The sequence below is a fragment of the Ranitomeya imitator genome, chromosome 1 (genome assembly GCF_032444005.1).
Source record: "Ranitomeya imitator isolate aRanImi1 chromosome 1, aRanImi1.pri, whole genome shotgun sequence".
Taxonomy (NCBI): Eukaryota; Metazoa; Chordata; class Amphibia; order Anura; family Dendrobatidae; genus Ranitomeya; species Ranitomeya imitator.
The window spans coordinates 612,610,989-612,638,490 of NC_091282.1; the positions used below are offsets into that span (position 1 = coordinate 612,610,989).

At 48.7% G+C, this 27,502-nt stretch overlaps 1 protein-coding gene across 1 annotated transcript in view; it reads left to right on the top strand.

Annotated features, from left to right (window-relative positions):
* IGSF8 (immunoglobulin superfamily member 8) overlaps window positions 1-26,394 on the top strand; it is a 34,814-nt gene extending 8,420 nt beyond the window's left edge. Inside the window, exons 2-6 of the mRNA XM_069726121.1 lie at window positions 22,723-23,097; window positions 23,950-24,405; window positions 24,623-25,045; window positions 25,306-25,716; window positions 25,856-26,394. Of these exons, the coding sequence (XP_069582222.1) occupies window positions 22,723-23,097; window positions 23,950-24,405; window positions 24,623-25,045; window positions 25,306-25,716; window positions 25,856-25,977 (1,787 nt within the window). The 3' untranslated portion in view covers window positions 25,978-26,394. The remainder of the gene's footprint in view (window positions 1-22,722; window positions 23,098-23,949; window positions 24,406-24,622; window positions 25,046-25,305; window positions 25,717-25,855) is intronic.
* Window positions 26,395-27,502: the final 1,108 nt, after the last annotated feature.

Sequence of the window (27,502 nt, forward strand, 5' to 3'; positions counted from 1 at the left end):
AAAAATAAAAAAGTTATAGTCCTCAGAATAAAGCGATGCAAAAATAATTTTTTCTATAAAATAGTTTTTATTGTATAAAAGCGCCAAAACAGTTACCTTCATTCGCGGTGATGCGCCCTCTGCTGATTGTCCTCATATGAACTCGAGCCTGGGAGCTCGAAATATTAAAACAACCTGTGTGTTTATTTCATTAACCCCTTTCTGACCTTAGACGTACTATCCCGTCGAGGTGCCCTGGGCCTGTCTGACCCTCGACGGGATAGTACGTCACGGGGGGAGCGCCGCCGATCGCGGCCGGGTGTCAGCTGCCTATCGCAGCTGACATCCGGCACTATGTGCCAGGAGCGGTCACAGACCGCCCCCGGCACATTAACCCCCGGCACACCGTGATCAAACATGATCGCGATGTGCTGGCGGTACAGGGAAGCATCGCGCAGGGAGGGGGCTCCTACCTCCTTCCTCGCTGCAGGCCCCGGATCCGAGATGGCCGCGGCATCCAGGTCCTGCAGGGAGGGAGGTGGCTTCACAGAGCCTGCTCAGAGCAGGCACTGTGAAGCCTGCAGTGCTGCATGTCAGATCGGTGATCTGACAGAGTGCTGTGCAAACTGTCAAATCATCGATCTGTGATGTCCCCCCCTGGGACAAAGTAAAAAAGTAAAAAAAAAATTTTCCAAATGTGTAAAAAAAAAAAAATATTCCTAAATAATGAAAAAAAAATAAAAATTATTCCAATAAATACATTTCTTTATTTAAATAATAAAAAAAAAACAATAAAAGTACACATATTTAGTATTGCCGCATCGTAACGACCCCACCTATAAAACTGGCCCACTAGTTAAACCTTCAGTAAACACCGTAAGAAAAAAAAAAAACCGAGGCAAAAAACAACGCTTTATTATCATACCGCCAAACAAAAAGTGGAATAACACGCGATCAAAAAGACAGATATAAATAACCATGATACCGCTGAAAACGTCATCTTGTCCCGCAAAAACGAGCCGCCATACAGCATCATCAGCGAAAAAATAAAAAAGTTATAGTCCTGAGAATAAAGCGATGCAAAAATAATTATTTTTTTCTATAGAATAGTTTTTATCGTATAAAAGCGCCAAAACATAAAAAAAAATGATATAGAGGTATCGCTGTAATCGTACTGACCCGAAGACTAAAACTGCTTTATCAATTTTACCAAACGCGGAACGGTATAAACGCCTCCCACAAAAGAAATTTATGAATAGCTGGTTTTTGGTCATTCTGCCTCACAAAAATCGTAATAAAAAGCGATCAAAAAATGTCACGTGCCCGAAAATGTTACCAATAAAACGTCAACTCGTCTCGCAAAAATCAAGACCTCACAAGACTCTGTGGACCAAAATATGGAAAAATTATAGCTCTCAAAATGTGGTAACGCAAAAAATATTTTTTGCAATAAAAAGCGTCTTTCAGTGTGTGACGGCTGCCAATCATAAAAATCCGCTAAAAAACCCGCTATAACAGTAAATCAAACCCCCCCTTCATCACCCCCTTAGTTAGGGAAAAATAAAAAAAATGTATTTATTTCCATTTTCCCATTAGGGCTAGGGTTAGGGTTAGGGCTAGGGTTAGGGCTAGGGTTAGGGCTAGGGTTAGGGCTAGGGTTAGGGCTAGGGTTAGGGTTGGGGCTACAGTTAGGGTTGGGGCTAAAGTTAGGGTTAGGGTTGGGGCTAAAGTTAGGGTTAGGGTTGGGGCTAAAGTTACGGTTAGGGTTTAGATTACATTTACAGTTGGGAATAGGGTTGGGATTAGGGTTAGGGGTGTGTCAGGGTTAGAGCTGTGGTTAGGGTTAGGGGTGTGTTTGGATTAGGGTTTCAGTTATAATTGAGGGGTTTCCACTGTTTAGGCACATCAGGGGCTCTCCAAACGCGACATGGCGTCCGATCTCAATTCCAGCCAATTCTGCGTTGAAAAAGTAAAACAGTGCTCCTTCCCTTCCGAGCTCTCCCGTGTGCCCAACTGTAGTGAAACACTTGGGGGTTCAAAGCTCTCACAACACATCTAGATGAGTTCCTTAGGGGGTCTAGTTTCCAATATGTGGTCACTTGTGGGGGGTTTCTACTGTTTAGGTACATTAGGGGCTCTGCAAACGCAATGTGACACCTGCAGACCATTCCATCTAAGTCTGCATTCCAAATGGAGCTCCTTCCCTTCCGAGCCCTCCAGTGCGCCCAAACAGTGGTTCCCCCCCACATATGGGGTATCAGCGCACTCAGGACAAATTGGACAACAAATTTTGGGGTCCAATTTCTCCTGTTACCCTCGGGAAAATACAAAACTGGGGGCTAAAAAATAATTTTTGTGGGAAAAATTTTTGTTTTATTTTTACGGCTCTGCATTATAAACTTCTGTGAAGCTTTGGCGGGTCAAAGCACTCAAAACACATGTAGATAAATTCCTTAGGGGGTCTACTTTCCAAAACGGTGTCACTTGTGGGGGGTTTCAATGTTTAGGCACATCAGTGGCTCTCCAAACGCAACATGGCGTCCCATCTCAATTCCTGTCAATTTTGCATTGAAAAGTCAAACGGCGCTCCTTCCCTTCCGAGCTCTTCCATGCGCCCAAACAGTGGTTTACCCCCACATATGGGGTATCAGCGTACTCAGGACAAATTGTACAACAACTTTTGGGGTCCAATTTCCTCTCTTACCCTTGGGAAAATAAAAAATTGGGGGCGAAAAGATAATTTTTGTGAAAAAATAAGATTTTTTTATTTTTACGGTTCTGCATTGTAAACTTCTGTGAAGCACTTGGTGGGTCAAAGTGCTCACCACACCTCTAGATAAGTTCCTTAGGGGGTCTACTTTCCAAAATGGTGTCACTTGTGGGGGGTTTCAATGTTCAGGCACATCAGTGGCTCTCCAAACGCAACATGGTGTCCCATCTCAATTCCTGTCAATTTTGCATTGAAAAGTCAAACGGCGCTCCTTCCCTTCCGAGCTCTCCCATTAGCCCAAACAGTGATTTACCCCCACATATGGGGTATCAGCGTACTCAGGACAAATTGTACAACAACTTTTGGGGTTTATTTTCTCCTGTTACCCTTGGTAAAATAAAACAAATTGGAGATGAAGTAAATTTTTTGTGAAAAAAAGTTAAATGTTCATTTTTATTTAAACATTCCAAAAATTCCTGTGAAGCACCAGAAGGGTTAATAAACTTCTTGAATATGGTTTTGAGCACCTTGAGGGGTGCAGTTTTTAGAAAATACCCAAGTGTGACACCATTCTATCATATAGACCCCTCAAAATGACTTCAAATGAGATGTGGTCCCTAAAAAAAAATGGTGTTGTAAAAATGAAAAATGGCTGGTCAACTTTTAACCCTTATAACTCCCTAACAAAAAAAAATTTTGGTTCCAAAATTGTGCTGATGTAAAGTAAACATGTGGGAAATGTTACTTATTAAGTATTTTGTGTGACATATCTCTGTGATTTATTTGCATAAAAATTCAAAGTTGGAAAATTGCGAAATTTTCATAATTTTCGCCAAATTTCCGTTTTTTTCACAAACAAACGCAGGTACTATCAAAGAATTTTTACCACTATCATGAAGTACAATATGTCCCGAGAAAACAATGTCAGAATCACTGGGATCCGTTGAAGCGTTCCAGAGTTATAACCTCATAAAGGGACAGTGGTCAGAATTGTAAAAATTGGCCTGGTCATTAATGTGCAAACCACCCTTGAGGGTAAAGGGGTTAAAATACTTTTTAATAATGTGTGTGTGTGTTTTTTTTAACCATTTCATGCTATTGGATTAATAATGGATAGGTGTCAGAATTGACGCCTCTCCATTATTAATCTGGCTTAATGTCACCTTACAATAGCAAGGTGACATTATCCCTTCATTACCCCATATCCCACCACTACAAGGGAATGGGAAGAAAGTGGCCAAGTGCCAGAATAGGCGCATCTTCCAGATGTGCCTTTTCTGGGGTGGCTGGGGGCAGATGTTTTTAGCCAGGGGGGTGGGGGGCCTATAACCATGGACCCTCTCCAGGCTATTAATATCTGCCCTCAGTCACTGGCTTTACTACTCTGGCGGAGAAAATTGCGCGGGAGCCCACGCCAATTTTTTCCGCCATTTAACCCTTTAATAGCTAGAGCGCCCAAATTTTGCACATACACACTACTAACATTAGTAGTGTGGAATATGCAAAAAAAATGGGGATATGAGATGGTTTACTGTATGTAAACCATGTCTCATATCATTTCGGGTTTAGGAAGGAGATAGCAAAAGCCGGCAATTGAACAATTGAATTACCGGCCTTCTGCTATATCGCGCTGAAGTAAATATATATATAAATATATATATATATATATATATATATATATATATATATATATATATATATATGTGTCTCAATGACATATACCGTATATACTTGAGTATAAGTCGAGATTTTCAGCCCAAATTTTTGGGCTGAAAGTGCCCCTCTCGGCTTATACTCGAGTCAAGGTGGGTGGCAGGGTCGGCGGGTGAGGGCGCTGAGGCATACTTACCTGCTTCCAGCGATCCTGTCGCTCCCCCTGCAGTCCCACGGTCTTCGGTGCTGCAGTTCTTCCACTGTTCAGCGGTCACGTGGGACCGCTCATTAGAGAAATGAATAAGCGGCTCCACCTCCCATAGGGGTGGAGCCTCCTATTCATTTCTCTAATAAGCGGTGCCTGTAACCGCTGATAGAGGAAGAGGCTGCGGCACCGAAGACAGCTGTACGGGAGAAGGAGCCGGACGCTGGGAGCAGGTAAGTATCGCATAGTCACCTGTCCACTTTCCACACGCCGGGCGTCGCTCCATCTTCCCGGCGTCTATCCGCTCTGACTGTTCAGGTCAGAGGGCGCGATGACGCATATAGTGTGCGCGCCGCCCTCTGCCTGATCAGTCAGAGCGGAGAGACGCCGGGACCGGACGCCGGGAGCTGCAAGCAAGAAAGGTGAGTATGGCTTTTTTTTTTTTTTTTTATTGCAGCAGCAGCAGCACAGCTTTATACGGAGCATCTATGGGGCAATAATGAACGGTGCAGAGCACGATGTGGCACGGCTATGGGGAAATATGAACGTTGCAGAGCACTATGTGGCACAGCTATGGGGAAATATGAACGGTGCATAGCACTATATGGCAGAGCTATGGGGAAATATGAACGGTGCAGAGCACTATATGGCAGAGCTATGGGGAAATATGAACGGTGCAGAGCACTATGTGGCACGGCTATGGGGAAATATGAACGATGCAGAGCACTATATGGCAGAGCTATGGGGAAATATGAACGGTGCATAGCACTATATGGCAGAGCTATGGGGAAATATGAACGGTGCAGAGCACTATATGGCAGAGCTATGGGGAAATATGAACGGTGCAGAGCACTATGTGGCACGGCTATGGGGAAATATGAACGATGCAGAGCACTATATGGCAGAGCTATGGGGAAATATGAACGGTGCAGAGCACTATATGGCACAGCTATGGGGCAATAATGAACGGTGCAGAGCACTATATGGCACAGCTATGGGGCAATATGAACGGTGCAAAGCACTATATGGCAGAGCTATGGGGAAATATGAACGGTGCAGAGCACTATATGGCAGAGCTATGGGGAAATATGAACGGTGCAGAGCACTATATGGCAGAGCTATGGAGAAATATGAACGGTGCAGAGCACTATATGGCAGAGCTATGGGGCAATAATGAACGGTGCAGAGCACTATATGGCACAGCTATGGGGCAATATGAACGGTGCAGAGCACTATATGGCAGAGCTATGGGGAAATATGAACGGTGCAGAGCACTATATGGCACAGCTATGGGGCAATATGAACGGTGCAGAGCACTATATGGCAGAGCTATGGGGCAATAATGAACGGTGCAGAGCACTATATGGCACAGCTATGGGGCAAGAATGATCTATTTTTATTTTTGAAATTCACCAGTAAATGCTGCATTTCCATTCTAGGCTTATACTCGAGTCAATAAGTTTTCCCAGTTTTTTGTGGCAAAATTAGGGGGGTCGGCTTATACTCGGGTCGGCTTATACTCGAGTATATACGGTGTATATATATATATATATATATAACAGTATATATGTTTTTATGATTTTTTTTGAGAACATGGATCCATTGTATGTCCGTATGTCGGTTTTGCAAGCCTGCGAGAAAATCTCGCAGTACGGATGCCATACGGATTACATACGGAGGATGCCATGCGCAAAATACACTGACACACCCTGCCTACGGAGGAGATACGGACCACTATTTTGGGGAGTTTTCTGCGTATTACGGCCGTAAATTACGGACCGTATTTTTATACACTGAGTGTGACGCCGGCCTTAGTGTGTGTGTGTTGTACACCCTCTCGACAGTGTGTGTGTGTGTGTTTGCTGTACCCCACTCCTCAGTTTGTGTGTTGTACCACACTCCTCAGTATGTTGTACCCCCACTCGTCCATGTGTGTTGTACTGCCAGACTGCAGAGACCCGTGTGTCGTAAACAGTGCCTTCCCAACTCCCACCGATCCCGTAATGAAAACACAAACAGGCCTAGATGGGTTGAACAGGTCGGTCACAGTTTATTAATTTGATAAGCAGAGAGAGGCAATTACATTTTGCAACGGACTCATCGCTGAAGGCCCTATCTGTGACCGCCAGGCGAACAGGCCAATGAGCGGTTACTAACCTTGCCCCTCTTTACACTTCCTCCACGGAGGATCATGTGTATGACCCCCCCCCCACCTGTCATCATTAGGGCCTGTTCAACTCCATCCTGCAAACCTAACAGAAATATGTTGAGCCCGATGTCCGTGAGGTGAATGCCGTCCGGTCTCAGTAGTGCTGAATTATCTCCTTCCAGCTCGTGGTGGCGAAACACAATGCCATATTTTCCTTTCACAAATTTCACTATCCTCGCATTGATCTTCTTGATTTTTCTATGGCTTCTGTGTCCTTAGCTCCGTGCCCGACGGTTCGAGGCCCTATCTCCGGCCACAGCAATACCATATCCGGTAATAGACAGGTAAAACGCTCTATGTCTGTTGACATCACTGTATAGAGCACGGCAACTTTTCGTTTGCCCAGATCATTACCGCCAGCGTGTAACACTAGTATCACCAGTCCTTTGGCCCTTTTAGCGATGTTGACTATTTCCGAGAAGATCTGGCACCACTAGAGCCCTCTGATGCCTCTCCAGTTGACCCCCAGTTTTGCGAAGCCTAGATTTTTACCGCCTGGCCATCGTTTGGCTCTTTTGCTCTCCCAGTAGACAAAGGAATGTCCCACTACCCAAACTGTTGGCTTACAGCTGCTTGTAAGGGTATGTTTCCATGGTCAGGAAACGCTGCGTGTTTGATGCTGCATACAGCCGCAGCGTCAAACACGCAGCGTCCGGATGTTACAGCATAGTGGAGGGGATTTCATGAAATCCCGTCTCCACTATGCGTTAAAAGACGCAGACGGCAGACCTGCGTATCCGGACATGCGACGCGTCTTTCCAGAACGCAGCATGTCTGTTTACACTGCGGCGACGCTCCATCGCTGCACTGTAAATTTACCATAGACTATCATTGGATGCGGTAAAGTCACATGCGTAATAACTGCGTAAACGCAGCTTACTACGAATGTCTACAAATTTAAATAAGGTCTTACCTTCTCACACTGCTGGAAGTCCACCTCCACTGCAGTTCTCGTGATAACATAGCTTACTGTGAGAACTGCTGTTCACGTGACCGGGGGTTATCTCCGGTCACTAGGCTAGTTCTCACAATCAGCTGATTGTGAGAACACTGCAGTGCAGGCGACCTCCGAAGAAGAGTTATCTCTGGCAGTCATCTATAAGCTCTGCTATGTCTGGATGTCAGGCATCCAGATGTAGCAGAACTGGACTCGTTCTGGGACACTTGTTATTAAGGACTGCGTCGGACTCAGGGAGTATACTGTTGGTTTATTTTATTTTATTTTTTTTTTCAGATCGATGACTTCGCTTGGCTTACCAGTGTAATAAAGATGGCAAAATTGTGTGGTGTTTGATTTCCTTAAAATACTTTATTCTGCATGTGTGTGTTTTATTAACCCTTTACCAACTATAGGATTAGTAATGGCCAAGTATCTTATTTTAATAGCCAGTAAAGGCTAAATATACAGCTGCGGGCTGATATTCATACCCTGGGAAGCTCCATGGGTATTAACCCTTTCCCAGGCTACAAACATCTGTCCCCCAGTCGCTGGCTTTCCCTCTCTAGCACAGAAAATTGCGCAAGAGCCCACTCCATTTTTTTTTTTTTTTCTTCAATTAAACAGATATTGCGTTTAAGGCTGTTGTCACACTTGCGAGAAACTCGCACGAATCTTGCACCTCAATACCTGGCACTGCCGCCATCACTCGGGAGCGGAGCGTGTGGCTGCATAGAAATACATGCAGCCACATGCTCCGCTCCCGAGTGCCGGCGGCAGTGCCAGGTATTAAAGAGAATCTGTCACCCCAAAAATGGCCTTCTGTAATGCTGTCGATAAGCCCCCGATGTATCCTGAAAGATAAGAAAAACAGGTTATATTATACTCACCCAGGGGCGGTCCCGCTGCGGTCCGGTCCGATGGGCGTCGAGGTCAGGGTCTGGCGCCTCCCATCTTCATACGATGACGTCCTCTTCTTGTCTTCTTGCCACGGCTGCTGCAGATGCATACTTTGCCCTGTTGAGGGCAGAGCAAAATACTGCAGTGTGCAGACGCCGGGCCTCTCTGACCTTTCCCGGCACCTGCGCACTGCAATACTCGTCCGAGTTTCCCGCATGTGTGATCCCGGCCTAACTCTTTATGTACCATTTTATCATGTTTATTACCAAACATCGGGCTTGGTATTATCTGTCTATTATCTGTTATCTACCTATTATCTATCGTATTTATCTATTATCTATCGTTTCTATCGATATATCTATCTATGTGTGTTTATTTAACACACACTCATGCAGAAAAAAGTCTTAATGAAATAAAACACAGTTTTGTCATCTTTTTAGCCATTCCAAGCGAAGCCATCGATCTTCTGAAATAAAATAAAAAAACAAACATATACTCCCTGATCCGTCGTAGTCCAATATAACGATTGTCCCACGCAGTATCTGGGGGAGATAAAGCTTACAACCGGGAGTGCTGCTAATGCGGCCGCTCCCGGCTGTAAGCTACTGGGGAATGAATGAGACACAACGGGCGCAGGCTCAGTAACCAGCGGTGACGTCACTGAGCCTGCGCTCCCTCACAGCTTGACCGGAGGTAACCTCTGTACGTGAGAAAATGCCAGGGAAGAGATTACCGCAGGTAATATATTCTATCAATCTATCTGTTATATCAATCTATTCATTCCATCCTATCAATCTATCTGTTCATTCTATCTATTGTCGTGCAGTGACCCCTGTTACAGGTAGGGGCCGCTGCATGGTCTCTTCAGAATATGCACGGAGGCGTATTGAGGCCATAAGAATGCATGTCAGTCGTGGGTGTAACTGTGGTGATGAGACAAAGTGCGGCAGGATTGTAAATGACCAGTATGTGTCACAGAGGAAGTCTGCATGGTAAGCCTGCAGTATTGTTGTTCTGGGACCTGTAGTCCCACAAGTATTTGTATAGTTTATAGAGGGAGGCTTACTGGGCTAGTTTGAAGAGCTGGGCGGGTCGAACTAGCCACACACACACCTCCCACCTGTGGGGGTGGTTACAGCTTCATAATGTGACCAGGGTGTGGGTCACATGGTTGAGAGTGTTCGGATCTGAATGGTCTGTACTGGAGGTCCTGGAAGAGGTCAGGTCTGTGTTGGAAGCTCCTATGAGTGGAGTCTTCCTGGAAGCACCTGGAGAGACCATGGACCTGGACGGTTTGTGTTGGCAGCTCCTGTGAGTGGAGTCTTCCTGGAATCACCTGGAGAGACTGTGGACTTGGACGGTCTGTGTTAGAAGCTCCTGTGAGTGGAGTCTTCCTGGAAGCACCTGGTGAGACCATGTACCTGCAGAGCCTGGGACAGCTTCTTTGTTGTCCAAGACAGGACTGACAAGAAGTCAGCGTGAGGAGCGGAGCTCCTGGAAGGTAACCCCGGACAAGGGGACTGTAATATACGGCAGAGAAATGTATCTGCTGCATGAACAAGACTGGTGGTAGTGATATGTTTATGGATGAAATGAAATGGACTTTATGTTATGTGGTTTATGATGCCTAAATAAACCAAATAGACTGATTTATGTGAGAAAACCGTGTCTGACTACGTAAATCCTGTGCCAAGCGAGTTTCCTCCAACACAAAAATTAGGCGCAACGCCACACTATCTACAGGAAGTTGGTTTTTTTTATCTGTGTCCACTCAACTTTTTTGGCATGCACAAAGAGAAAAAAAAAACGCACCTAAACCTGCGTTTTTGGTGTAGCTTCTTTCCTGCCAAGATGATCAGGTTTTGCTGCAGGAAAAAAAACCCACAGCAAAAAGCCCTGTGTGAACTTACCCTTAGAGACAAGATGTGTTAAAGCAGGACGGGTCTAATATATCTGGCAAATCATACAGATTTCCAACGACCCATTTTCTGTACTTCGACTTCCGATACTCTTGCCCTAGCTGCTTTGGTGGCAGCTCCTATTCGGAATAAATGTGTCCAGTATTCCTTTGGGTTAAAGCCGACTGCACTGCCTCTAAGCACTGTTTAAAAATTGCATGAAACATATTTAGTAAAAGGGGACCCGTCGGTGTGTGAGAGAGAATCTACACAGGTATCTTATTACCTTATAGTGTCTGCTATTTTTACAGGGCATACGGGGCCATCTGACGCCTTGACTAAGACCCACATCCCCTTACCGGTGGGATGGCATTTGGATTTCCGCACTCTAATGCGCAGAGTGTCACTGCATATTAAGAGGTCTTCGTTGATTAACTCGCCTACCAATGCTTTTGATCATACCTATCAACTGTTCTACCTGTTTTTTTTTTTATCTTTTAATGTAAAATCTCGGGGAATTCACATGCCGGTTTTAGATTGTTCGCCAATGTTGGTGTTTGACTAAATCTGAAAGGGATAAGAAGGCCGTATATAAAAAGCATAATATAGCTGGTGTAGCTCCTTTATTGGGGGAAAAGTTTAGCCGGGGGCCCATCGTGGTTATGTAACAGGGTTATGCCTTGTAATTGCTCTGTTTGCATGGCGGGTGTCCACCTCCGCAGACTGAGCAGACGTGTCTATATTTGCAAGACGCATGGAATCGGAAGTATCCCTCGTTATATAGCAAGCAGGCCCCTGGTCTCCGTATGACCACTGACTTCTGGCCTGCGGCTGCCGAGTGGTCATTGCTGAAAAGGATGGGGCTGTTTTTGGGGACAGCATGAGACGTAGCCACACGAATGTCGCTTTTACGCCCCAGCCTAGATCAGGTCGCATGCCCAACCGCCTGCGGAACTCCTCGTCTTACCACCTCCATGCTGAACCGTCGTGGGACTTATATGAATTATATATTATATAAATTATATATTAGGTCCTGATAAAAAAAAAAAAAAATGTTCGGAACAGCGTTCTGGATGGTTCGGTTTTTGACCGCGGCGCGGCACCAATTAGTTAATGCGAAGTGCGCCGAAAAAAGGTGATAGCGAAAGCTGCACATACAAGGATTGCCTAATCTTGCGACTTGCACACTGATAAGGAGATTGTGATAATATTATGCAGTAGACTCGATGAAATGGGGTGGCAGCATTCCTGACTAGGTTGGAACCTTTTGCAGCCATTAATGGCTTGTTTGATGAAAAAGATCTTAGTAATATCCATCCACCCCATTAGTTGGAAGACAAAGGCTATTTCCGAAAAATGCCATTGCGCCGATGTAACCGACTCTTCTCTTGCCCGAGTCGCTTCCAAAACTTCTATTGACACCTTGCATTTTACACGATCGCTGTGTGACTGGCCGACCCTGAATTAGAGAGCACCACTCTTCCCACACCTTACAATAAACCTGTCATTTAGCCAGTGTAACCAAAGCATGGATTAATGGCATCAGTGATTGGCCACAGTGTCCCATAGGAATGGAGGACAATGGGCATGATGATTGTGCATTGGGGCGAAGGACTTTGAAGGCCTGCCAATCTGAAGATAACAGTGAGTTAGCAAATTTATCATCTAATGAAAAGGTGTGTTTTTGTGACAGCACGAGTCGTAGCCAAACATCTGTAGCTTTTACTCCCCGGCTTATGTCGGGTTGCAGGGTCAGCCTCCTGCGGAAACCCTCATCATACCGCCTCCATGCGGAACCGCCATGGGATATTTATGAATTATATATTAGGCAGTTTGCTCAGACCACGTCAGGGACCGACCCATATTCCACCGTCCGCTTAGTCCACCTCAGGGACCCATATTCCACCATTAGCTGGTTCCACCATTTGCAGAGTCCACCTCAGTGACACATATTCCACCGTTAGCTGAGTGCACCTCAGGGACCCATACTCCGCTGTCTGCTGGGTCCACTACCGGGACTCATATTCCACCATTCACTGAGTCCACTTTCGAGACCCCTTTTTTTTTAATGAGGTGACACGTAGCTGCTGTTGACTGCCGTGTGTGTGAGCACGACTGGCTCCAGGTGATGGAGGAGCCCCGACTCTTGCTGTAGCAATGGTTCGGTGTTGACCAGAGGCCCAGGGAGATGGGGATGGAACTCCCTGGCCGGCAGCCAATGATGTGGCACTTGACTCATCAAAATAGCCATGTGGCCAAGCCCGCGTTATTCCGGTAGTGGGGGAACTCCAGATCCTGTTGTATCGATGGCTCGTGTCTCCCAGGTTGGCGGCCAATGGTGGTGCACGTGACAGCTGACGTCTGTCATGTGCCTGGGGCCGAGATGTACGTTATTTCCTGAGCAATGTGCAGCGTGAAGTTCGCTAGAATGAAAATCCTCAGCGCTATATGACTCTGGCTGAGTGACTCCAGTTGATGGAGGGACTTCGGCTCCCACAGTGTCGATGGTTGAGGTTCTATGTTTGAAGTGGCTAGAAGCCCTGGGAGTTTGGGATAGATCTCCCAGGCTGACAGCCAGTGATGGAGCACGTGACATTTGATCTCTGTCCTGTGCCTGAGCCCGAGTGACCCCGTTGAGGTGGAATCTCCGGTGTTGATCTGGTGGTTGGGTTGGCTGGTAGCCCTGGGTGAAGATTCACTCTAGCTGTCAGTCAGAGTTGGAGCACGTGACCGCTGGCATATGTTGTGTGCTCGCACCACCCATCGTGACACTCAGATGCGTCAGACTTCTCCGATATGAACGGGGATCACCATGTAGTGGAATGAGATCTGTGGCAGCTCCTATGGGATCCGTGCCTGCGGTGGTAGCATAATGAACGTCTCTTGGAGGGATAGAGGGAATGATGATGGGAGTTGTCTGAGGAGGGGTGGGAGGTCCTGCGGCTTTTATGCCTGGGACCGCTGTCGCTATAGGGTGTGTTGGGGGCAGTGAGGTCAGCAATGAGTTCATAAATCGTGTTTGGGGCTGTCGCTGGTAGCGGTGTTCTGTGTCGCGAGGGAGTTGGTGGTAAAATGTTCCTATCATCGAAATTAATTGCTGTATATGTGAGAGCAGGGGTAAATGCACCATCTTTATTTGCTTGTGTTTGTGGGGGGTTAGCATTGTATTGATGCTTGGTGCGGATACGTTTATGGTGCTATTGGTTTGTTGATGCTGCAGAGCGCACAGATGGATTGGATTGACTAGCGCGCTCTGCAGCAGGATGAAGGGACCTTAGACCATACTCTGCATTCCCTGATGCAGGCAGAGCAGTTGTGCATGCAGGAGGGATGCAGCGGACTGGGCCGGGGCAGCACCGGAAATGCTGTGATGATGGCCGGAAGTCATGTGTGAATTTAGGCTGGGCCTGGTTATGACGTGCTGGGAAGTGAGCGAGGGCCTGGGCCCTTTGCGTCCCGGCCTGAGCCCGGAGGCGGGAGGAGGAAAGCGCCGCTGATGTGGAGGCTGATGGGGCTCGGGACTGGCTGTTCCTGGCCTGCGGCCGCTCGGACCACAGCTGGGCGAGGCATGTCCGGACCTCGCTGCGCCGTAAGCAGAAGCCGCAGGGGCCCAGCCGTCTGATGCAGTGGCATGGGAGCAGCAGCGATGGACGAGACCAGCAGTGCGTGCCCCGCACCCCCCACCACACACTCGGGACGCGAGAAAGGGTACCCGAGCGTGCCACCCAACCGCCAATGAGATGATGGAACGGAGGTTGAGGAGGACAATGGAGGTGGGTTCTCGGGGAGGCCGACAGGGTGGAAGCTATGGGGCCCGAGGAGTCGGAGGACGAAGGCGGTGGGTCCCTCCGGGAGGCCGACAGAGAGGAAGCCACGGGGCCTAAGGAGAGTTTGGGAGGGGTAGAGGTTCATGGTTCCCCAGGGCATGAGGGGAAGCCCGCAGCGCTGTTAGGGGATTGTGAGAGGGCACAGGGAGGTGAGCACAGAGGCCAAATATATGGGCAACACGGACAAGGATTAACAGAAAACTCCAGGCACCCCTGTTAAGAATAGGGGTGTTTGGTTGCCCCAGTTCTTTCCACAGGGATTTATTTACATCCCAGTTCCGGTTAGGAACTTGCAGCTCTCTGGTGCCTCCTTACTCTAAAGTCAGGGAACTGCACCTGGGATAATTAGTTGCAAGAAAGGCTGCCTGCTCGTGTACTGGCTATTGGGCACACTGCCGTGAAGGTGATATAATTATTCCCAGCCGCAGCCAAGCAATACACTTATAAACCCCGTTCCGTCAGTGCCACTGTTACCCAACAAGCTCTGTATGATCTGCTGCCACCAGCTCCTATTTCGATGACTGATAGCAGGTCAGGAGCCAAACCAATCTGTAGCGTAATTTACGTCAGAGGACTTGGGGTATGTTTTAGAGTAAGGAGGACGAGACTAGTAAATATTATAGCTTTTACTCCAAAAAGATTAGGCAGTGTTTATAAAAGTAAATAAAAAGATATTACCATAATGAGACAATTATAATGTACAGATCGATCACAAAATAAAAGGGATTAAAGATGAAAGTAAACTTACATTTGTCTTATATCATGGCTGACCATGCGGCGTGGGGGAGGGGGTGACATCAAAATGCATCTCAAGAGTCTCTCTTTATCTGGCTCCCTGGGCAAAAACATAGTGCAAAATGAGCTTCCACTATCTTACACCCCCCTGGTATTGACAGCATTGAGTGGGCAGCGCCATGAACTCCACTCCCCTTTCCAAAGAGACTCAGAACTTTATTAAAACTCATCTGTCATAGCGTACCCTGTGAACCTCGTAGAGTGATGACGAAAGTATTACATGTCTTTTCATGAGGTTAACTTCCTTTTAACCCCTTCGTGACGGAGCCAAATTTTTGAAATCTGACCAGTATCATTTTATGTAGTAATAACTCTGTGCCACGTTAATGTATAAAATCGCTTATGATTCTTAATTCTCCCTTGATATCACACATGCGGTGGGCTCTGGCCCCCCTTCCCCCTCGCAGCCCACTGCAGGAAGTACAATCCCTGTGTAACTTGAAGCCCCAGCATGGGGCCTTTAAATTCCCCTACTCCAAGCCATGAATGCTAATTAGCCAGGAGCGTGTGCAAGCTTTCTTTGTCTTCAAACACATGAGGTTTGCTAAAAGGGGGGAGATATTTAATAAGCTTAACACGCCGTCAGAGTATGATAGAGATATGCTAGGAACATATTTAGAAAGTGCATTGATAGAGCCTTGTTACGGCGCCTCTTGTTAAACTCTAGCTCTAACAGAACCAGAGAAATGGATTTCTCCTAAATGGTGCGGCATAGCTAGCCCGAGTGTGGAGTCTTTGAATAGCTAACTTCAAAATAAGATGAATGATGTGTGTGTTGTGACTGCCAGATTCCCGAGCCAAGATATGAGAATTATAAGTGTTGTTGGTAAAATCCGTAACTTTGAGAGAGGGGAGGGTGCAGGTAAACTAGCCTCTTTAGTGATGTCACAAGCCGGCAAGTATAAGGCATGGCACTTAACCCCCCCCCTGTTATGGCTGGCAATCAGGCAACACAGCGTGCAGTAATCAGCGCACATACAGAGATCTGGCAATAACCAAAAACAATAGGACGAGCTCTGAGACGTGGAATCTCTGTAGACTGCAGTACCTGATCTATCCTCACACAACTATAAGCAGCAGTGGATTGCGCCTAACAACTACCTATGCAACTCGGCACTGCCTGAGGAGCTGACTAGCCTGAAGATAGAAATACAAGCCTGACTTACCTCAGAGAAATACCCCAAAGGAATAGGCAGCCCCCCACATATAATGACTGTTAGCAAGATGAAAAGACAAACGTAGGAATGAAATAGATTCAGCAAAGTGAGGCCCGATATTCTAGACAGAGCGAGGATAGCAAAGAGAACTATGCAGTCTACAAAAAACCCTAAAACGAAAACCACGCAAAGGGGCAAAAAGACCCACCGTGCCGAACTAACAGCACGGCGGTGCACCCCTCTGCTTCTCAGAGCTTCCAGCAAAAGACAATAGCAAGCTGGACAGAAAAAAACAGAAAACAAACTAGAAGCACTTATCTAGCAGAGCAGCAGGCCCAAGGAAAGATGCAGTAGCTCAGATCCAACACTGGAACATTGACAAGGAGCAAGGAAGACAGACTCAGGTGGAGCTAAATAGCAAGGCAGCCAACGAGCTCACCAAAACACCTGAGGGAGGAAGCCCAGAGACTGCAATACCACTTGTGACCACAGAAGTGAACTCAGCCACAGAATTCACAACACCCCCCCCTTCATTCATGCCTGGGATTTCACTCTATCCAGACTTCCTGATGCACTGGGATATTTGGGCTCCGCCAACCAGCATGGTTAGCCTGAAATGAATTAAGCAAAATGTGAGTTTTATCTTTTTTTTAATCCCTGTTTATTTTATAATGGCTTTGTACATACTTTGTCTCATATTGTAACATCTTTATATACCTTTTATAAACACTGCCTGATGGAGTAAAATATATAAATTACTAGCTTCGTTCTCTTGCTCTAAAACGTACCCTAAGTCTTCTGAAGTGAATTGCGCTACTGATTTGGGTTGGCTTCGGACCCGGTTAATCGGAGCTGGTGGCAGCATACTTGTTCTGTGCATTTGGGAGTCGTTGTAGCGACAGCGGCGTGTTCCTGCCTGAGTGGGAGTAGTTATATCGCCCTCGCTGCAGTGTGCCCAATAGCCAATACATAGCAGGCAGCCTTTCTGGTGACTAATTACCCTAGGTACAGTACCTAGTCTGACCTAAGGGTAAGGGAGGCGCCAGAGAGCTGCAAGTTCTCAAGCGGAACTGTATAGCGGGATATAAATAAACCCCTGCAGTTCGTATTATATTGTAGCAGCAGTGGGATAACTAAACTAAGCCCCTGCGGTAAATTGATAGGCCAATAGCCTTGTGTGTGGTTTCGTCACATTGTAGCAGTGGAGGGATAACTAAGATAAGCCCTCCTTCACCTGTGATAGCCAGGTGTTGGCCAAAGGTCGCCCCGATCCGTGACTTATAGTTGACAGTCACGGTGGGAATTGTGACACTCTGGAACGCTTCCAAAAAATTCCAGTGTTTGGCCGGCTTCACACTTGCGAGTTTTACGGACGTAAGAGCGCAGAAACTACGTCCGTAAAACTCGCAAACAATACGGCACAATTATTCTCTATGCCCCTGCTCCTATCTGCCGTATTTTACTGATCAGTATTATACGGCTTTCTACGGCCGTACAAAATCGCAGCATGCTGCGTTTGTCACCGTACTGCGCAAGAAATACACCAATGAAAGTCTATGGAAGCGTGAAAAATACGGATTACACACGGACAAGCAGTGTGACTTGCGAGAAATACGCAGCGCTGTTAGAGAGAAAAGCCGTCAATTCAGTGCGGTGTACAGTAAAATCACACTGACAGCTTCCAGTCCAATAGGTAGAATAAATGTGTACACATAGAATAGGTATATATATATATATATAATGTCAGTGAGACACATATATGTATATATATTAATATTTATTCCAGCGCTATACAGCTTGAAAGCCGGTAATTCAATTACCGGCTTTTTCTTTCTCCTTCCTAAAACCCGACATGATATGAGACCTGGTTTACATACAGTAAACCAGGTCTTCTCTCCAACGTCTTTTTCTCCTCTTTCAGGTAACATCGGGGGCTTATCTGCAGCATTACAGAATGCTGTAGATAAGCCCCTGATGCTGGTGGGCTTACCTCACCCGCGATTTTCGGGGTGACAGGTTCCCTTTAATGCAAAGTGACATGACAGAAATGACAATGTGTATTTTTACCACCTAAATGCCTCTAACTTCTAAACAGATTACTACAGCCGACAGACTCTGAGGCCGCTATTTGGTCATGAATTGCCATGGCAAACATCAGGACCACAAAATCATGATCTGAGGGTGCCGATAGGGATAAAGAGGGAGAAGCCACACTCTGTTAACCATTTATAATGATGTCACTATTGACAGCAGCATCTAAGGGGTTAAACAGATTTGGACGGTGCCATCGCTGATCGTGGCTGATGCAGCAAGTTGTCAGCTATAGTATACAGCTGACGGCTGCTGGATTGTCACCTGTATGGGGATGCTATTCTCTTATATCTCAGGTCAGTTAAAAGACGTATTGGCTGTCATTAAGGGGTTAAGTCTACACATGGGGTAGCTGTGTGAACCGGTTAAGTAGTAATCCGTTTCTGTTTCTGCTAGGCGCTGAGCTTAGTAAAACACTGTGCATGTCGCTCTACCCTGGCACATCCCAAATATGTAACTTTCCCACTTATCTCACTACCTGGGGTCGAATTATTCCCTCTTGAATAACTCTCATAAACAACAGAACGCACATGACTGGAAACAGAACGGGTTTTCTGCTCACCTCTGCATTCTTGAGGGAGGGGGAACAGAGTCACACACTAGAGTTTCACCTTACAGCTGTATTGTCAGCAGGGAGAAGGAGCTGGGAGGAAGGGGAGTCAAAAGCCCACAGCGTGTGTCTGTCCACAGACCTAATGGATGTAGCAGAGCTCAGTGTGTGTGATAATATAGAATCAAATACATCATATTCCTGACACCCCCACTCCTCCATGTGTGTTGTACCCCACTCCTCAGTGTCTGTGCTGTACCACCACTCCTCTGTGTGTGTTATCCTTCCATTCCTTAGTGTGTGTGCGTGTTTTACCCCCACTCCTCAGTGTGTATGTTGTATCTCCATTCCTCAGTGTGTGTGCTGTACCCCCACTCCTCAGTGTGTGTTGTACTCCCACTCCTCAGTTTGAGTTGTACCCTCACTCAGCGTGTGTGATGTACCCCCACTCCTCAGCATGTGTGCTGTACCCCCACTCTTAGTGTGTGTGTTGTACCGCCATTTCTCAGTGTGTGTGTTGTACCCCCACTCTTCAGTGTGTTGTACCCCCACTCCTAAGTGTTTGTGTGTTATACCCCCTCGTCAGTGTTTGTTGTACCCCCACTCGTCAGTGTGTGTGTGTGCGTTGTATCCGCCACTCCTCAGTGTGCACTGTGCCCCCACTCCTCAGTGTGTGTGTTGGACCCCACTCCTCAGTGTGTCTTGTAACCCCACTCTGTGTTTGTGTGCTGTACCCCCACTCTGTGTGTGTGTTGTACCCCACTCCTCAGTGTCTGTGGTGTACCACCACTCCTCTGTGTGTGATGTACGTCCCCTCCTTAGTGTGCGTGCGTGTTGTACCTCACTCCTCAATGTCTGTGCCGAACCACCACTCCTCAGTGTGTATTGTACCCCCACTCCTCAGTGTGTATGTGTGGGCTGTACCCCCACTCCTCTATGTGTGTTGTACCCCACTCCTCAGTGTCTGTGGTGTACCACTTCTGTGTGTTCTTCTTCCACTCCTTAGTGTGTGCGTGTTGTACCCCTACTCCTCAATGTCTGTGCCGTACCACCACTCCTCAATGTGTGTTGTACCCCCACTCCTCAGTGTGTGTGTGTGTGTGTTGTACCCCCACTCCTCAGTGTGTGTGCTGTATCCCCACTCCTCTGTGTGTGTGTGTGTTGTGGCCCCACTCCTCAATGTTTGTTGTACCCCCACTCCTCAGTGTGTGTGTGTGTGTGTGTGCTTGTTGTACCCCCACTCCTCAGTGTGTGTTGTACCCCCACTCCTCATTGTGTTTGTTGTACCCCCACTCCTCAGTGTGCGTGCGTGTTGTACCCCCACTCCTCGGTGGGTGTGTGTGCATGTTGTACCCCCACTCCTCGGTTTGTGTGCGTGCTGTACCCCCACTCCTCGTTATGTGTGTGCGCTGTACCCCCACTCAGTGCGTGTGCATTGTACTTCCACTCCTCAGTGCGTGTACTGTTTCCTCTGTGTGTGTGTTGTACAACCACTCCTCAGTGCATGTGCGCTGTTCCCCCACTCTACAGTGTGTCTGTTTTACAACCACTCCTCAGTGTGTGTTTGCGCTGTACCCCCACTCATCAGTGCATGTGCATTGTACCCCCACTACTTAGTGTGTATGTTGTACCACCACTCCTCAGTGTGTGTGCTGTACAACCACTCCTCAGTGCGTGTGCATTGTACCCACTCCTCAGTGTACGCGTATTGTACCCCCACTCCTGAGTTTGTGTGTGTTGTACCCCACTCCTCTGTGTGTGTTGTACCCATATTCCTCGGTGGGTGTGGGTGTTGTACCCCCACTCCTCAGTGTGTGTGCGCTGTACCCCCACTCCTCGGTGTGTGGGTTTTACCACCACTCCTCAGTGTGTGTGCGTGTTATTCCTGCACTCCTCAGTATGTGCGCGCGTGCCTGTTGTACCCCCACTCCTAGGTGTGTACGCTGTATCCCCCTCCTCAGTCTGTGTGTGTGTGTGCTGTCCTCCTCTCCTCAATGTGTGTTGTAACCCCTCCTCAGTATCTCATGTTCTATTTCATATTGATCCTCTTCCTCATTTCCCATGTTGTTTCTCATAGAATGTTGTACCCTCTTCCTTGCCGTATATCGTGTCACCTCTCCTCATTATCTCATGTTATTTTCCCTCCTTCTTATCTGATGATCCATCTCGTTATCTCATGTGGTTCTCCTTCGTTAGTTCACAGAACACAGTATATTCCATCCCCTGAGGCTGATTTTTTTTTTCTACCTCAACTCCTCAGTGCGTGTGCGCTGTTCCCCCAATCTACAGTGTGTGCTGTACCCCCACTCCTCAGTGTGTGTGTTGTACCTCCACTCCTCAGTTCGTGTGCGCTGTTCCCCCAATCTACAGTGTGTGCTGTACCCCCACTCCTCAGTGTGTGCGTGTTGTACCCCCACTCCTCAATGTGTGTGTGTTGTATCCCCACTTCTCGGTGTGTGTGTGTGTGTGTGTGTGCGCATGTTGTACCCCCACTCCTCAGTTTGTGTGCGTGTTGTACCCCCACTCCTCGTTGTGTGTGTGTGCTGTACCCCCACTCCTCAGTGTGTGTGCATTATACCCCCACTCCTCAGTGCGTGTGTACTGTTTCCTCTGTGTGTGTTGTACAACTACTCCTCAGTGCGTGTGCGCTGTTCCCCCCACTTTACAGTGTGCTATACCCCCACTCCTCAGTGTGTCTGTTTTACAACCACTCCTCAGTGTGTGTGCACTGTACGCCCATTCATCAGTGCGTGTGCATTGTACCCCCACTACTTAGTGTGTATGTTGTACCACCACTCCTCAGTGTGTGTGTGCTGTACAACCACTCCTCAGTGTGTGTGTGCTGTAACCCCACTCCTCAGTGCGCGTGCATTGTACCCACTCCTCAGTGTGTGCGTATTGTACTCCCACTCCTCAGTTTGTGTGTGTTGTACCCCTGTTCCTCGGGGGTGTTGTACCCCCACTCCTCAGTGTGTGTGTTGTACCCCCACTCCTCAGTGTGTGTGTTGTACCCCCACTCCTCAGTGTGTGTGTTGTACCCCCACTCCTCAGTGTGTGGGTTGTACCACCACTTCTCAGTGTGTGTGTGTGTGTGTGCGTGTTATTCCCACACTCCTCAGTGTGTGTGTGTGCGCGTATGGGTGGTGTACCCCCACTCCTCAGTATGTGCGCGTGTGCCTATTGTACCCGCACTCCTAGGTGTGTGCGCTGTATCCCCCTCCTCAGTCTGTGTGTGTGCTGTCCTCTCTTCAATGTGTGTTGTAACCCCTCCTCAGTATCTCATGTTCTATCTCATGTTGATCCTCTTCCTCGTTGCCCATGTTGTTTCTCATAGAATGCTGTACCCTCTTCCTTGCTGTATATCGTGTCCCCTCTCCTCATTATCTCATGTTATTTTTCCTCCTTCTTATCTCATGACACATCTCATTATCTCATATGGTTCTCCTTCTTGTTATATCATGTTGTACCCCGCTCCTCAGTGTCTGCTATACCCTCGTCTTTATTATCTCATGTTCCATCTCATTATCATATGTTGATCATCCTCCTTCTCTTTGTTATGTCTTGTTACTCCTCGTTATCTTATGTTCCTCGTCTTCGGTATCTCATGTTGTTCCTCATCTCGTGATATTCCTCTTCTTCCTCGTCATTTCGTGTGCTTCCTCCTCCTCCTCTCGTGTTCGTGTTGTTCCTCCTCGTCATATCCTGTTGTTTCTCCTTTTGGCTGCTATACACTCCCCCCCCCTTATTCAAATTTTGTAGTCCCTCTGTGATTGTCATCATGCTGATGGTCTCCTTTCATCCTGTGTTTTAGGCCTGGCTGTTGCCCGGGAGGTGAAGCTTCCAAGTGGCCCCCTGTACCGTGTAGAGGGGACATCGGTTTCCATCCTCTGTAATGTCAGTGGGTACGAGGGTCCGACTGTCCAGAACTTTGAGTGGTTTGTTTACCGGCCCGGGGCTCCTGGTAACTCCATTGCTATCGCCAGCACCAAGGACCCTGACTTCTCGTACGCTGTGTTCTCTCCTCGGGTGAGCAGCGGCGATATTTCCATCCATCGAGTGAGTGGAGACAGCGTGGAGCTCCGCATCCAGAGCCTGCGTAGTGAAGATGCCGGCGTCTACGAGTGCTACACCCCAACCACAGATGCCCGCTACCTTGGGAGCTACAGTGACAAGATCACCATGAAAGGTTCTACCACTGAGTAGTCACATGACAGTGTTGGGTGTTAAGTAACACAGACTACAGGGGGGCACATAAATTTCCATAATGTGGGGAAGGTGTGTGAATAGGACCCTGTGCTGTAGTGGGATCATGCCCAGTAAAAGGGAAGTGTACATGGCAATTGCAAAATGTGTGTATATTGGCAGTGCCCCATGCAGTAGTGACGGGGGGAAGGAGGGAGATGGAGTATATGGAGGGTGTTCCAGGCCATAGGGAAGAGAATAAGAGGGGTCTCAGACAGTAGTGAGGGAGGGGAAAGGCTTGTAGTAAGGGTCTCGGGAAGTAGCCAATAAGGGTAGGAGGGATCTCGGGAAGTAATGATGGAGCGTAGGGGGGTCCCAGGAAGTAGCGTGGAAGCATAGGGGGAGGATGTCCCGGGCAAGGCCGAGGGAGCGTATTGGGGGGGGGGGGTGTCCCTGGCAAGAGCAAGGGAGTGTAGGGAGGTGTTCAGGACAAGAGCGAGGAGAGCATGTGCGGTGTCCCATGCAGGAGCTAGGGAGGGTGAAGGAGCATAGCAGGAATGTCACAGTAGCGAGGGGGAGGAGTGAGGAGCATAGGAGGGGACTCAGGAAGGAGCATAAGCAGGGTTTCAGGATGGAGTGAGGGAGGGGTCCCAGGCAATAGCAAGGAAGGGGGGAAAGAGCATAGGAGGGATCTGAGCAGTAGTGAGGGAGGGAGTAGGAGCGGTCCCAGGCAGTAGTAATGGAGTATGGGAAGAGTCCTAGGCAGTAGTGCGAGGTGTAGTGCTGGATGGGTCCTTGGACGTAGCGGGCAGTATTCTCCAGCAGAGGCCTCATGTTCTGCCTCTTCTTCTCGTAGTTATCCCGGACACCCTGCATGTTTCCTCAGTGGGCTCCAGTAGAGGACGCCTGTCTTCCCCTCCACCTCTTCAGCTCAACCTGGTGGAGGGCCGTGAGCTGCACCTCTCATGCTCCGCGCTATCCGCCTCTCCTCTGCACACCCATCTCTCAGTGACATTTGGGGTGAGTGCATCCGGGACTCCAGTGGGACGGGAGACCCTGCAGGACATTATCTCTGTTCGGTGGGACTTCAGCGTGGAGCCAGCCTTGTACATGGAGCGCTACCTGAATGAGGAGATCCGTGTGGAGAAGTTTGATAACTCCACTGTCAAGATGGTAATTGCCCGCCTGAGACCACAGGATGCCACCACCTACCACTGTATTGCAGCACAGTGGATCCAGGACCCTGATGGCAGGTGGCAGAAGATCACCGAGAAGAGAGCAGTGCTGGCCCAGGTGTCCGTGCAGACCATAGGTAAGAGAGGCATGAGGATCAGCAGCGGCACTCTGCTATGCAGCTGCCACTCTATCCGTAAGCTTGGTTAATGATTAGCTCCCAAAGTCGTGTCAACCCTGCAACTCAAAGAATCGGGATCTCATAGCTTATTTGCTAGTTTTCGCCACTACAGGAGATCTCATCACTATCTGCTAGCGGTCTCATCACTGTCTCCTGTATCTCTCCCTTTCTTTAGACTCTTTGCTGACGGTCTCGTCCTCTCCTCTGGAGCTCCGCCTGCAGTCTGGGGACATGGCGGAAATGTTCTGCAGTGTGTCCATGCTGCTGCCTCCTACCCCAGATGTGCTCTTCTCTGTGGAGTGGTGGCTAATGACAGTGCCAGGTTCCCCTGGACAGCGGGTTTCATCCATGACATCAGACGGAGAGGTGCAGCTGGGAGAGCAATACACTGGGGAGGCCGTGGGAGTGAGACACATCTCTCTGGAGAAGATCTCCCCCTTCCCCGGATCCTACCGCCTGAGGATTTACTCTGCTCAGCCCAGCGATATCGGATCCTACAGCTGCCGGGTCACCGCCATTGTGTCCTACCCAGGAGCGAGACAAGAGGAGGTGTCTAAGAAGACGTCACCGAGCCTGAGAGTGCTAATGAAACCACAAGGTAAAGCAGTGTGATGAGCCCAACAACACACCAACCATTTGAGACCTCCATAGTGTGACGACCCCCCTCATTAGGTGAAGTAGTGATATAACCCCTTTCTTACAGTAGAGGCTCTGTAGCATGATTATCTTTAATTCCAACCTAAGTTAGAGAAGCCGCGGTCTGACTCTCCTCTTTGGGCAGAGAAGCCGCCTGGCGCTCCTCTTTGGGCGGAGAATCCGCCGCCTGATGCTACTCTTGCTTTGCTTCTATTCCTGTAGATATTGCCGTGAGCGCCTTCGTTCTTCTGGACTCTGCCCCCATATATCGTGGGGACACGGCTGTCCTGCTTTGTAATATCACGATGGATACCCCTCCACCATCTCTTCATTTTGCCGTCAGTTGGTGGGTAGAGCTTGCAGGGGAGGAACCACATGAACAATCGGGTCGGCTCCTGGCGTCGATGAGCCGGCAGGGCGTGTCGGAAGCAGGGTCCCGCGTCTCTGGTGGAGAGCTGAGCACGGATAAGGTGGAAGCAGAGCGTTATCGTCTGCGTCTGTACAACATCCAGGCTGAGGACGAGGGATCCTATCACTGCGCAGTCACCGCCTGGATTCAGTACCCCGACGTCAGCTGGCACAATGCGGCCTCCACTAAGTCTAACTCCATCAGACTCTACCCATATGCTCGAGGTATGTATATGCCAGGGTGTACAATGTGATGGAGGAAAAATGGCGGGGTCTTTGTCCGCTTTGTGCTTGCTCTGCCTCTTCCTGGAGCAGTGACTTTTAGGCTCCACCCACTGTGATGACATCTTCTGTTTTCTTTCAGCTCGCGACCTCCTCCTGATCCCGATGATTGGCGGTTTTGCCAGTGCTCTGGTCGTGGGCGTCACCATCTTGTCAACAGTCACCTGCTGCTACATTCGCCATCTGCGCAGCCGGAAGCGGTGAGGGCAGAATTGGTGCACATGAAGAGTGGGTGGAGTCTTCTCACCTCTGTTTTTACATGAGGCACAATAGGCAGGGTGGTGCTGATGGACGGACACCATGTTTTAGTCTTGTGATTGTTGACTTTCTCATTAGCACTTAGATAAATTTGACTCTGCAGGACAAGTGGTGACTGGCAACGGCCACATGACATCCCACAGCTGCCCTGCATTGATGTTGGGGTCCTCAGGAAGCCCTACCTGATGTCAGCCAAATGTGGGCAGTGCCTGTCCATAATCCTCTCTGCTCCCGCTGCATGCGCTTAGTGGCGGTTAGGGAGTGATGAGGGTCACTACTCCGGTGTCTACTGTGAACTTATTGCTGGGCCCCAGGCCTCTTAATGTGACAAATAGCCAATAAAATGTGAATCATCCAAAAACATCACAGCCTCCTGTAACATATTGGGAGGAGTCAAGGTAAGCGATGGGGTTTGAGGAATGAATATGTGGTGGGAAGAGTGCCAAATTCCTGGTGCCTTGGTCTGGCTGCTGCTGTGCCCCCTCTTCTCTGGCTGTGGTCTCCACCGTTCTTCGCTCCTGTGGTATCTGACTGTGTAGGTCATATCCGCTCTTCAACCCCCACCTCCCTATCTCCTCAATCTGTACATGCTTTTCATTTATACAATTGCTTTTACTCCTCGGCTTAGTGACCCTGCCCTGTTCCCTCCAGTGACGCCACCCCGCGTCCTTTCTCTCCCTTCCTCCGGTGATCCCGCCCTGGGTCCTTTCTCTCCGCCTTGCAGTGACCCCTGCCCCTCGCCCTCTCCTCTTGCTCTTTCTGCCTTTCAGTGACCCCCCACTACCTTGTCTTTTCTGCTCTCCAGTCATCCCACCACCTAGTCTTCTCTGCTCTTCAGTCACCCCCGCCACCGTGTCTTCTCTGCCCTCCAGTCACCCCGGCCACCGTGTCTTCTCTGCTCTCTAGTCAACCCCGACACCGTGTCTTCTCTGCCCTCCAGTCACCCCCACCACCATGTCTTCTCTGCCCTCCAGTCATCCCCGCCACTGTGTCTTCTCTGCTCTCCAGTCATCCCCGCCACCATGTCTTCTTTGCCCTCCAGTCATCCCCGCCACTGTGTCTTCTCTGCCATCCAGTCCTGCCACCGTGTCTTCTCTGCCTTCCAATCACCCTCACCACCATGTCTTTTTTGCCCTCCAGTCATCCCCGCCACCGTGTTTTCTCTGCCCTCCAGTCTCTCCCACCACCGTGTCTTCTCTGCCCTCCAGTCATCCCCACCACCATGTCTTCTCTGCCCTCCAGTCACCCCCACCACCATTTTTTTTCTGCCCTCCAGTCATCCCCGCTACCGTGTCTTCTCTGCCCTCCAGTCACCTCCGCCACCATTTCTTCTCTGCCCTCCAGTCACCCCGCCGTGTCTTCTCTCTCTGCCCTCCAGTCACCCCCACCACTGTGTCTTCTCTCTCCGCCCTCCAGCGACCCCCAACCAGCATCCTCTTTCTCCCCCTCCAGTGACCCCCGACCCTGCTTC